Source organism: Hemiscyllium ocellatum, chromosome 2 (assembly GCF_020745735.1).
Source record: "Hemiscyllium ocellatum isolate sHemOce1 chromosome 2, sHemOce1.pat.X.cur, whole genome shotgun sequence".
Lineage (NCBI taxonomy): Eukaryota > Metazoa > Chordata > Chondrichthyes > Orectolobiformes > Hemiscylliidae > Hemiscyllium > Hemiscyllium ocellatum.
In genome coordinates this window covers 2,770,254-2,783,861 of record NC_083402.1, presented here as the reverse complement: position 1 = coordinate 2,783,861, position 13,608 = coordinate 2,770,254, and the positions used below count along the sequence as shown (strand labels likewise).

At 47.9% G+C, this 13,608-nt stretch overlaps 1 protein-coding gene across 1 annotated transcript in view; it reads right to left on the bottom strand.

Moving 5' to 3' along the window:
- Window positions 1–13,608, bottom strand: part of cplane1 (ciliogenesis and planar polarity effector 1) — a 295,045-nt gene that overhangs the window by 192,013 nt on the left and 89,424 nt on the right. Inside the window, exons 12-16 of the mRNA XM_060847121.1 lie at window positions 9,945–10,156; window positions 6,727–6,807; window positions 6,342–6,470; window positions 1,614–1,787; window positions 850–1,078 (exon numbers count right to left, since the gene is read on the bottom strand). Coding sequence (XP_060703104.1) covers window positions 850–1,078; window positions 1,614–1,787; window positions 6,342–6,470; window positions 6,727–6,807; window positions 9,945–10,156 — 825 coding nt within the window. The remainder of the gene's footprint in view (window positions 1–849; window positions 1,079–1,613; window positions 1,788–6,341; window positions 6,471–6,726; window positions 6,808–9,944; window positions 10,157–13,608) is intronic.

The window sequence follows — 13,608 nt, the reverse complement described above, 5'->3', positions numbered from 1 at the left end:
CCACATTGGGGAAACAAAGCATAGACTTGCTTCACAGAACACCTACATTCTGGCCCCAAGAACGACCCTGAGCTTCCAGCTGCCTGTCACTTCAACCCACCACCCTGTTCCCAGGCCAACATCTCTGTCTCAGGCTTGCGGCAGTGCTCCGGTGAAGCTCAGCACAAGCTGGGAGAGCACCACCTCATTTTCCACTTGGAGACCCTGCAGCCTTCCGGACTTAGTATCAAGGTGAACAACCTTAGGGCTTGAGCTCTCCCGTGTCCTTACCTCAACCCCACACCCCAGGCCTTGTTATCACATCAGCTGCCATTACACAGTACCTACTGTTAGCCACGAACAGTCCCCATTAACTCTCCGAGCCAGATCGGTATCCACTCTCTTGTCTGTCCAACTGCCCTTCTCTCTCTTTGGGCTCTATCCGCACCGATCATTTACTCCTTAGCCCCTCCCTCCACCTTACCTTCTGTATTTAATCCAACATTTTGCTCACTACCATCAGTGCTGAGGAAGGGTCACTCGACCTGAAACATTAACTCTGATTTCTCTCCACAGATGCTGCCAAACCTGCTGAGTTTTTCCAGTCATTTCTGCTTTTGTTTCTGCTTTAAAGTATCTACAGTTCTTTTGGTTTTTATCTGATAAACTATTCTGTCGTTTCAAAACACTCTTGCAAGTAACGCAGTGACCAAGTGCTCAATCCCTGCCTTATCTTCGATTCACTGACCAATTCACAAATAATGTACGAGAAGCCAGACCCAGGCTCTCAAGGCTGTTGAGAGACTGCACAGTTTGGGTTCCTGGCCAGGAAGCCCCAATGTCGGAGGGAGCAGTTGACCAGGCTTTTACCTGCTAGGCTCAGGGAGGTTTTGGCAGTGCAGACTGAAAGCCAGCCCCAGCACCACAGAACTCTTCCAGTCCCCAAGACAGGAGGCAAACCAGACAGCTTCAGGAAACAGCCTGCTGAGCAGCAGCAGTTCGACAGTGTACTTCACACTCCAGGTGGAGGACAGCTGCTGTTCTCGTACTGCCCGTGAGACACCGCACTGCCGCAGGAACACCACTCGGGGAAAGCAACCTGATCAGAAACACAATGGCAAACAGTTACAGCAGTGACAGGCCTGCTCTGGCATGCAGGCTGAGTGTACCATCTCCCCAGCTATCTCCCCCCAACTCCACTCCTCCCCCTCCCATTTACCTCTCAGCCCCAGCCCACAAGCCTCATTCCTGATGAAGGGCTTATGCCCGAAACATCGACTCTCCTGCTCCTCAGGTGCTGCCTGACCTGCTGTGCTTTGCCAGCACCATACCCTCTACTCTGATCTCCAGCATCTGCCGTCCTCACTTTCTCCTAGACCCCTTTAGGAGACTCAATGTAAAAGACCCCCGCCCAGATGGCGCTGTAACATTCCAACCAACACTTCATCCAAACCCTCCCGGCAAGTACCAACCCCCTTCTCGCCCAGGCAGCTCTGTGACAATGCCACATCCTCTGGTGCCACTTCCCATCCTCCGCACAGATTACAAGGAGTCCAGATAGTGGCAAATACCCTGACCGTCAGTTGAGCACAGTTGGTGCCATCTCGCTGAGCAATGTCAGAACACAGTCGCACCTGCTTTGTAATGTAGAGGTGGCAGGGTGTCGATATGGTGAGGTGGCATCACAAACACAGGCTGGTTACTGAAGTACAGAGCCATGAAACGGGCAAGCGATTGTATCACAGCGAGAGCAGCATCCAGCCCAACATCAAGCACCACCGAGACGTCCGGTACCGGCCCAGGCATCTCTGAACAGAAAGATACTCAATTCAAAATGCAACAGAGAGGGACAGACAGAGAGAGAGAGCGAGACCGAGACAGAGAGAGAGAGAGAGAGAGAGATAGATTAGATTAGATTACTTACAGTGTGGAAACAGGCCCTTCGGCCCAACAAGTCCACACCGACCCGCCGAAGCGCAACCCACCCATACCCCTACATTTACCCCTTACCTAACACTATGGGCAATTTAGCATGGCCAATTCACCTGACCCACACATCTTTGGATAGATGAGAGAGAGAGAGAGAGAGAGCAAAAGCCAATACATGAACTACACCCAAACTCACACTGCAACACTGTGATCGCCCACAGAGACCCGCACTGTAACACGCTGACATCACACATACAGATCCAAACTGAAACAGAGTGACATCACACACACAGATCCACACTGACATCTCACACAGACCCACACAGAAATACACTGACATCACACACACAGACCCACACTGAAACACACTGACATCTCACACAGACCCACACAGAAATACACTGACATCACACACACAGACCCACACTGAAACACACTGACATCTCACACAGACCCACACAGAAATACACTGACATCACACACACAGACCCACACTGAAACACACTGACATCACACACACAGACCCACACTGAAACACACTGACATCACACTCACAGACCCACACTGAAACACACTGACATCACACACACAGACCCACACTGAAACACACTGACGTCACACACACAGACCCACACTGAAACACACTGACATCACACACACAGACCCACACTGAAACACACTGACGTCACACACACAGACCCACACTGAAACACACTGACATCACACACACAGACCCACACTGAAACACACTGACATCACACACACAGACCCACACTGAAACACACTGATATCACACACACAGACCCACACTGAAACACACTGACGTCACACACACAGACCCACACTGAAACACACTGACATCACACACACCGACCCACACTGAAACACACTGATATCACACACACAGACCCACACTGACGTCACACACACAGACCCACACTGAAACACACTGACATCACACACACAGACCCACACTGAAACACACTGATATCACACACACAGACCCACACTGTAACACACTGATATCACACACACAGACCCACACTGAAACACACTGACGCCACACACACAGACCCACACTGTAACACACTGATATCACACACACAGACCCACACTGAAACACACTGGCGTCACACACACAGACCCACACTGTAACACACTGACGTCACACACAGACCCACACTGAAACACACTGACATCACACACACCGACCCACACTGACATCACACACACAGACCCACACTATAAAACACTGACGTCACACACACAGACCCACACTGAAACACACTGACATCACACACACAGACCCACACTGAAACACACTGACATCACACACACAGACCCACACTGAAACACACTGACGTCACACACACAGACCCACACTGAAACACACTGACATCACACACACAGACCCACACTGAAACACACTGACGTCACACACACAGACCCACACTGAAACACACTGACATCACACACACAGACCCACACTGAAACACACTGACGTCACACACACAGACCCACACTGAAACACACTGACATCACACACACAGACCCACACTGAAACACACTGACATCACACACACAGACCCACACTGAAACACACTGATATCACACACACAGACCCACACTGAAACACACTGACGTCACACACACAGACCCACACTGAAACACACTGATATCACACACACAGACCCACACTGAAACACACTGACGTCACACACACAGACCCACACTGAAACACACTGAAATCACACACACAGACCCACACTGAAACACACTGACGCCACACACACAGACCCACACTGTAACACACTGATATCACACACACAGACCCACACTGAAACACACTGGCGTCACACACACAGACCCACACTGTAACACACTGATATCACACACACAGACCCACACTGAAACACACTGATATCACACACACAGACCCACACTGAAACACACTGGCGTCACCCACACAGACCCACACTGTAACACACTGACGTCACACACAGACCCACACTGAAACACACTGACATCACACACACCGACCCACACTGACATCACACACACAGACCCACACTATAACACACTGACGTCACACACACAGACCCACACTGAAACACACTGACGTCACACACAGACCCACACTGAAACACACTGATATCACACACACAGACCCACACTGAAACACACTGACGTCACACACACAGACCCACACTGAAACACACTGACATCACACACACAGACCCACACTGAAACACACTGACATCACACACACAGACCCACACTGAAACACACTGATATCACACACACAGACCCACACTGAAACACACTGACATCACACACACAGACCCACACTGAAACACACTGACGTCACACACACAGACCCACACTGTAACACATTGATATCACACACACAGACCCACACTGAAACACACTGGCGTCACACACACAGACCCACACTGAAACACACTGACATCACACACACAGACCCACACTGAAACACACTGACGTCACACACACCGACCCACACTGTAACACACTGACGTCACACACACCGACCCACAGTGACATCGCACACACAGACCCACACTGTAACACACTGACGTCACACACAGACCCACACTGAAACACACTGACATCACACACACCGACCCACACTGACATCACACACACAGACCCACACTATAAAACACTGACGTCACACACACAGACCCACACTGAAACACACTGACGTCACACACAGACCCACACTGGAACACACTGACATCACACACACAGACCCACACTGAAACACACTGACATCACACACACAGACCCACACTGTAACACACTGATATCACACACACAGACCCACACTGACATCACACTGATATCACACACACAGACCCACACTGAAACACACTAACATCACACACACCGACCCACACTGTAACACACTGACGTCACACACACAGACCCACACTGAAACACACTGACGTCACACACACAGACCCACACTGAAACACACTGACATCACACACACAGACCCACACTGAAACACACTGACGTCACACACACAGACCCACACTGTAACACACTGATATCACACACACAGACCCACACTGAAACACACTGACATCACACACACAGACCCACACTGAAACACACTGACGTCACACACACCGACCCACACTGAAACACACTGATATCACACACACAGACCCACACTGAAACACACTGACATCACACACACAGACCCACACTGAAACACACTGACGCCACACACACAGACCCACACTGTAACACACTGATATCACACACACAGACCCACACTGAAACACACTGATATCACACACACAGACCCACACTGAAACACACTGACATCACACACACAGACCCACACTGAAACACACTGACGCCACACACACAGACCCACACTGTAACACACTGATATCACACACACAGACCCACACTGAAACACACTGACATCACACACACAGACCCACACTGAAACACACTGACGTCACACACACAGACCCACACTGTAACACACTGACGTCACACACAGACCCACACTGAAACACACTGACATCACACACACCGACCCACACTGACATCACACACACAGACCCACACTATAAAACACTGACGTCACACACACAGACCCACACTGAAACACACTGACGTCACACACAGACCCACACTGAAACACACTGATATCACACACACAGACCCACACTGAAACACACTGACGTCACACACACAGACCCACACTGAAACACACTGACGTCACACACACAGACCCACACTGAAACACACTGATATCACACACACAGACCCACACTGCAACACACTGATATCACACACACACACTGAAACATACTGACAATACACACACAGACCCACAATGTAACACACTGACATCACACACACACTGAAATATACTGACAATACACACACAGACCCACACTGTAACACACTGACATCACACACACTGAAATATACTGACAATACACACACAGACCCACACTGTAACACACTGACGTCACACACACAGACCCACACTGAAACACACTGACATCACACACACAGACCCACACTGCAACACACTGATATCGCACACACAGACCCACACTGAAACACACTAACATCACACACACACACACTGAAACATACTGACAATACACACACACACTGAAACATACTGACAATACACACACAGACCCACAATGTAACACACTGACATCACACACACACACACACACACACAGAAATATACTGACAATACACATACAGACCCACACTGTAACACACTGACATCACACACACAGACCCGTGCTGTAACAAGCTAATATTGCAGACACAGACCCACACTGCAATACACTGATATCACACACAGGGCCATATACTACACTGTAACACTATGACATACATCTTACCTTGAGACATCCCGGACTCACCTTGGTTTAACATCTGTCTTACAAGGTATTCGCAAAAGTCTTGAGCAGCTGTGAGATTGTAGAGGTAGAGGTGGGTGTACAGAATGGCCAGGCTGTATCGGGTCTGTAAGTAACTCACTCTCCTCCCATCTGTATTCAATGAAACAGGAGGAGTACTCAGTCTTAGGCCAGAGGCACTGGGCAGCAACACAACACCAAGAGATGTAACAGCAAGCCAGGCGAAAGCTGAACAGGGCACAGCAACACAGAGAGGGATACAGTAGGCTAGGGTTCTGGGTGCTCAAGGGGAAAGGGAGTTTCATCCAGAGAAACAATGAATGAAATGTCTGCAGCCCAGAACAGGAGAGCTGTCGCTACAACTGCACTTTCAGCTGGGTCCACCTACCTCTGCCCATCTCCTCTTGAAGCGCAGCTCTCCAGATGTGCACGGCCTCCAGGTACGAGCCCAGAAGAAAGCTCTCCTCACCTCCAAACAAGACACAACAGAGCAGTGAAATAACAGCTTTTATCCCCAGTGATCAGCTTTAACTGAACGGTAGAGATGAGATTCCCTACAGGGTGGAAGCAGGCCCACAAAACCACATCAACCCTCCAAAGAGTAACCCATCAAGATTCATTTTCCTTACATTTACCCCAGCTAATGCACCTAACGCTCTGGCCAATTCACCTAACCAGCACATCCTTTGAAATGTGGGTGGAAACTGGAGTGCCCGGAGAAACCCCACGCAGACACAGGGACAATGTGCAAACTCCACACAGACAGTCGCCTGAGGCGGGAATCGAACCTGGGTCCCAAGCAGTGTGAGGCAGCAGTGCTAACCACTGAGCCACCGTACCACCCCGTGTGTATGTGGTATAGTTTCAAAGGGTGGTTAAGGTGCACGACTAGAGTTCCATTTTTCCCAACATTCGCCCACCTTCTCCCTGTAGCCCTGCATTCTCCTCCTTTGCAGGTCATAAATTAAGCCCCAGACATGCCCAATCAATGTTGTAGAATTCTTTGAAGTTGTAACAAGCAGGATAGATAGAAGGGAATCAGTGGGTGTAATGTAGTTGCATTTTCAGAAAGGGGTTTAAAGTGCCAATGTTAAATGAGTTAATTAACACTGCTGGCACTGAGGGTCGTCTATTAGCATGAAGATAGATTTGACGAACAGAGAAACAAGGTGTTGGGAGAAGCAGGGGACATTTTCAAAATAACAACCTGTAACTAGTGGAATGGCACACAGATTAGTACAAGGGCCATAATTATTTACAATCCACATTACTGACTTGGATGAAGAAACTGAATGTACAAGAGTCAAGTTCGTGGATACCACAAAATAATTGGAAAGGTCCTGGTGAATATGCCAGTCTTCACAGGGTCATACACAGGGTACGTGTGTGGGCAAAAACCTGGCAGGTGGAAGAAATTGTGGGAAAGTGTGAAGTCATGCACTTTGGTAAGAAATCTGGAAAGACTGTGGAGAGCTAGAGCAGAGTGATTTAGAGAGCTCCCACAGACCTTACAGGTTCACAACATAATAGGGAAGGCAAATGCAATGATGGCATTTACTTCAAAGACTGGGGGGAGACAGGTCCACTTGAGGGGTTAGGGTCTGGGATGTACTGTCTGAGAGTGTGGGGGGAGGGGGAGGTTCACTCGAGGGGTTAGGGTCTGCGATGTACTGTCTGAGAGTGTGGGGGAGGGGGAGGTTCACTCGAGGGATTAGAGTCTGGGATGTACTGTCTGAGAGTGTGGGGGGAGGGGGAGGTTCACTCGAGGGGTTAGGGTCTGGGATGTACTGTCTGAGAGTGTGGGGGAGGGGGAGGTTCACTCGAGGGGTTAGGGTCTGGGATGTACTGTCTGAGAGTGTGGGGGGAGGGGGAGGGTCACTCGAGGGGTTAGGGTCTGGGATGTACTGTCTGAGAGTGTAAGGGAGGCCGGTTTACTCGATGCTTCTGAAGGAGAATTATAAAATACCTGAAAAAGAGAAAAGCTGCTGTCCCACAGGGGAAAGGCCGGAGCAGGGGACTGAGATCAGGTAATTTGTTTTTGCTGAGCCAGCAAACACAGGACTGTTGTGCTGCGTCCCTTCTGTGTTCTATGAAACAATCCCAGCACGGTATGAGGTAGCCAGTAATGTTCCCTCTGCTCTTTTAACGTAAAAACAAAGCTTTATCGATTCTTTTAAACTAAATGGAAATCTCTTGGCACCGCCTCCATCTAACACTTCCAAGGGAGGTTCAGCATAGGGTAATGTACTGAGTAATGCTCATTCGGCTCTTTAAAACAAGTAGTAAATGGAAAGTAAAGCTTCCTTGACGCTGTCCCCATCTAACACTTCCAGGACAAACATCAGGACCACCAGATGCTGACTCCCAGCACAGGTACAGCACTGGGATAGACACAAAGTAAAGCTGCCTCTGCACTGTCCACTTTCAAATAACTCGATTTAGGGCGGTATCACATCATCAAGTCACTCCTTATTTAAACATGAACAGTCCTTGAGTTCCCAATCAAGGAACTCATGTTATAAGAGATCCAGATGGCTGCTCTTGTTACAGTCAGTACACCCACCTTCCACTTGCAGGACATATATAGCAAGAGGGTTAGATCCAGAGTAACACTTTTAATCAGAAAGAAAGCTACCTCTACTGAAAATAAGTCTCCATCTACCCTTTTAAAATGAAAGAAAATGTCCCTTGATACAATCCCCAGCAAACAATAACAGCATGGCATTAGATACACAGTAAAGCTGTCTCTACTCCTTTAAACTAAAAGCAAACTGAATGGAAAGGTTCCTCGACACTGTACCCATCACACACTCCGAGGGTAGGTACAGTACTGGGTCAGATACACAGTAAGCTTCTCGCTGCTCTTTTAAACTGTAAGTAAAGCCAGCTCTGCACTGTCCTCATTAAACACTGCCAGTACAAGGACACGGTTAGATACAGACAAAAGCTTCCTTTACACGCTCCCCATCAAACACTTCAGAATGGGGACAGCACAGGGTTAAAACAGTGAAGCTCCCTCTACTTTTCACAGATCATAGAACAGAATCTCTACAGTGTGAAAACAGGTCCACACCAACTCTCCAAAGAGTATCCCACCCAGACCCACTTCCTCACCCTGTAACTCTACATTTCTCCTGACTAATACACCTAAACTACACATTCCTCAACACTATGAGCAATTTAGCATTGCCAAGCCACCTAACCTGCACATCTTTGGACTGTGAGATCAGAGCACCCAGAGGAAACCCACGCAGACACAGGGAGAATGTGCAAACTCCACACAGACACCTGAGGCTGGAATCGAACCAGGGTCCCTGGTGTTGTGAGGCAGCAGTGCTAACCACTGTGCCGCCCGATGAAAAGAAAGTAAAGCATCCTCTTCTCCTTTAACCTGAAGTTCCCTCAGCACTGCCCCCATCCAACACTCCCAAGACAGACACAGCACAAGGTTAAATGCAGAAAAAAGTTTCCACTACTCTGTTAAGCTGAAAATACAGCTCGCTCGACAATGACCCAACTAACACACTCAGGGCAGATACAGCACAGAGTAAAAAGTCTTCTACACACCTGTGTTGTCTTGACAATGGTATCTATTTAATCCCTTACCTGCAAGAGGCATGAGCTGCCGGTTTTGTCCCAGTCTGTCTCCCATGGTCTGTAATTTTGCCTGAATCTGGGACAGGAGAGCAGTTACGACGGCGTCCTCCCTATGGAGGCACTTTCTGCTGTTGTTTTTTTTCAGTTGCTGTTGGGATTCCCGTATATGGAAACGGTGCTGCAAAGCATGCTGGTACAACACGCGCCATGCGATGGCCAACCTGCACCAATCAGATAATCCAAACATTATGGGAAGGCAACACCAACCAGCTCATTACATGCAAAACATCTACTGCTTTCCCCATCAACCCTGCACAGATCTGAGTCTGACCATCTCAAAACCAGGTTCACAGGCCCAGCTAACACATCAAATGGAAGTAGTCAAGCAATGGAGCCAACGAAAGAAGTTAAATGTCTTGTCAAGAGGAAGGAGGAGGATTATTTTAGGATGGGACATGAAGCCTCAGTTAGGGCACTTGAGAGTTACAAATTAGCCAGGAAAGATTAAAGAGAGAACGAAGAAGAGTCAGGAGGGGACATGAAAAGTCATTGGTGGATATGATCAGGTAAACCCCTACGGCTATCTATAGGTATATCAGGAATAAAATAATGACTAGAAAAAGATTAGGGCTCATCAAGGACAGTAGTGGGAAGCTGTGTGTGGAGGCCAGGGAGACAGGGGAAGCACTGATTGAAATCTTTTCGTCAGTATTCACACAAATAAAAGGACAATGTTGTTCAGAAGAATACTCAGATACAGGCTACAAGACGAGACGGGATTGAGGTTCATGAGGACGAGGTGCTAGCAATTCTGGAAAGTGTGAAGTTAGAAAATTCCCCGGGGCGGATGGAATTAATCTGAGGATTCTCTGGGATGCCAGGGTGGAGATTGCAGACGCTTTGACTTTGAGCTTTATGTCGTCATCATGGAGGGGAATAGTGCCAGAGAACGGGAGGATAGCAAATGTTGTACCCTTGTTGAAGAAGGGAGAAGAGACAACCCTGGTAATTCCAGACCAGTGAACCTTACTTCAGTGGTCAGTAAAGTTGGAAAAGGTTAGAAGAGTTCTGATTTAAATTCATCAAGAGAGGAATAGGTTGATTAGCGATAGCATTGTGAAGGATAGGTCATGTCACACAATCTGTATCGAGAACTTTGAGAAGGCGAGCAAACAAGCGGATGATGGTAAAGCAGTTCATGTGGTGTATATGGATTTCAGTGATGCGATCGATAAGGATTCACATGATAGGCCATTGCACAATATTGATTAATGAGCACTGTGTTCCTGTGTGATGGTGGTGTATACTGATTAATGAGCACTGTGTTCCTGTGTGATGGTGGTGTATACTGATTAATGAGCACTGTGTTCCTGTGTGACGGCGGTGTACGTTGATTAATGAGCACTGTGTTCCTGTGTGATGGCGGTGTATACTGATTAATGAGCACTGTGTTCCTGTGTGATGGCGGTGTATACTGATTAATGAGCACTGTGTTCCTGTGTGACGGCGGTGTACGTTGATTAATGAGCACTGTGTTCCTGTGTGATGGCGGTGTAGTTTGATTAATGAGCACTGTGTTCCTGTGTGATGGCGGTGTATACTGATTAATGAGCACTGTGTTCCTGTGTGATGGCGATGTATACCGATTAATGAGCACTGTGTTCCTGTGCGATGGTGGTGTATATTGATTAATGAGCACTGTGTTCCTGTGTGTTGGCGGTGTATACCGATTAATGAGCACTGTGTTCCTGTGCGATGGCGGTGTATATTGATTAATGAGCACTGTGTTCCTGTGTGATGGCGGTGTATACCGATTAATGAGCACTGTGTTCCTGTGCGATGGCGGTGTATACTGATTAATGAGCAGTGTGTTCCTGTGCGATGGCGGTGTATACTGATTAATAAGCACTGTGTTCCTGTGTGACGGCAGTGTACGTTGATTAATGAGCACTGTAACCCTGAGTGATGGTGGTGTATACTGATTAATGAGCACTGTGTTCCTGTGTGATGGCGGTGGAGTTTGATTAATGAGCACTGTGTTCATGTGTGATGGCGGTGTAGTTTGATTAATGAGCACTGTGTTCCTGTGTGATGGCGGTGTATACTGATTAATGAGCACTGTGTTCCTGTGTGATGGCGGTGTATACCGATTAATGAGCACTGTGTTCCTGTGCGATGGCGGTGTATACCGATTAATGAGCACTGTGTTCCTGTGTGTTGGCGGTGTATACCGATTAATGAGCACTGTGTTCCTGTGCGATGGCGGTGTATATTGATTAATGAGCACTGTGTTCCTGTGTGATGGCGGTGTATACCGATTAATGAGCACTGTGTTCCTGTGTGATGGCGGCGTATATTGATTAATGAGCACTGTGTTCCTGTGTGACGGCGGTGTATATTGATGAGCACTGTGTTCCTGTGTGATGGCGGTGTAGTTTGATTAATGAGCACTGTGTTCCTGTGTGATGGCGGTGTATACTGATTAATGAGCACTGTGTTCCTGTGTGATGGTGGTGTATACTGATTAATAAGCTCTGTGATCCTGTGTGAGGGCGGTGTATATGGATTAATGAGCACTGTGTTCCTGTGTGATGGCGGTGTATACCAATTAATGAGCACTGTGTTCCTGTGTGATGGTGGTGTATACTGATTAATGAGCTCTGTGATCCTGTGTGAGGGCGGTGTATACTGATTAATGAGCACTGTGTTCCTGTGTGATGGCGGTGTATACTGATTAATGAGCACTGTGTTCCTGTGTGATGGCGGTGTATACTGATTAATGAGCACTGTGTTCCTGTGTGATGGTGGTGTATACTGATTAATGAGCACTGTGTTCCTGTGTGATGGTGGTGTATACTGATTAATGAGCGCTGTGTTCCTGTGTGATGGCGGTGTATAGTGATTAATGAGCACTGTGTTCCTGTGTGATGGCGGTGTATACTGATTAATGAGCACTGTGTTCCTGTGTGATGGCGGTGTATAGTGATTATTGAGCACTGTGTTCCTGTGTGATGGCGGTGTATCTTGATTAATGAGCACTGTGTCCCGGGGTGATGGCGGTGTAAACTCATTAATGTGCACTGTGTCCCTGCGTGATGGCGGTGTATAGTGATTAATGAGCAATGTGTTCCTGGGTGATGGCGGTGTATACTGATTAATGAGCACTGTGTTCCTGTGTGATGGCGGTGTATACTGATTAATGAGCACTGTGTTCCTGTGCGATGGCGGTGTATACTGATTAATGAGCACTGTGTTCCTGTGTGATGGCGGTGTATACTGATTAATGAGCTCGGTGTTCCTGTGTGATGGCAGTGTATATTGATTAATGAGCACTGTGTTCCTGTGTGATGGCGGTGCATACTGATTAATGAGCTCGGTGTTCCTGTGTGATGGCAGTGTATATTGATTAATGAGCATTGTGTTCCTGTGTGATGGCGGTGTATACTGATTAATGAGCACTGTGATCCTGTGTGACGGCGGTGTATATTAATTAATGAGCACTGTGTTCCTGTGTGCTGGCGGTGTATATTGATTAATGAGTACTGTGTTCCTGTGTGATGGCGGTGTCTATTGATTAATGAGCCCTGTGTTCCTGTGTGATGGCGGTGTATATTAATTAATGAGAACTGTGTTCCTGTGTGATGGCGGTGAATACTGATTAATGAGCACTGTG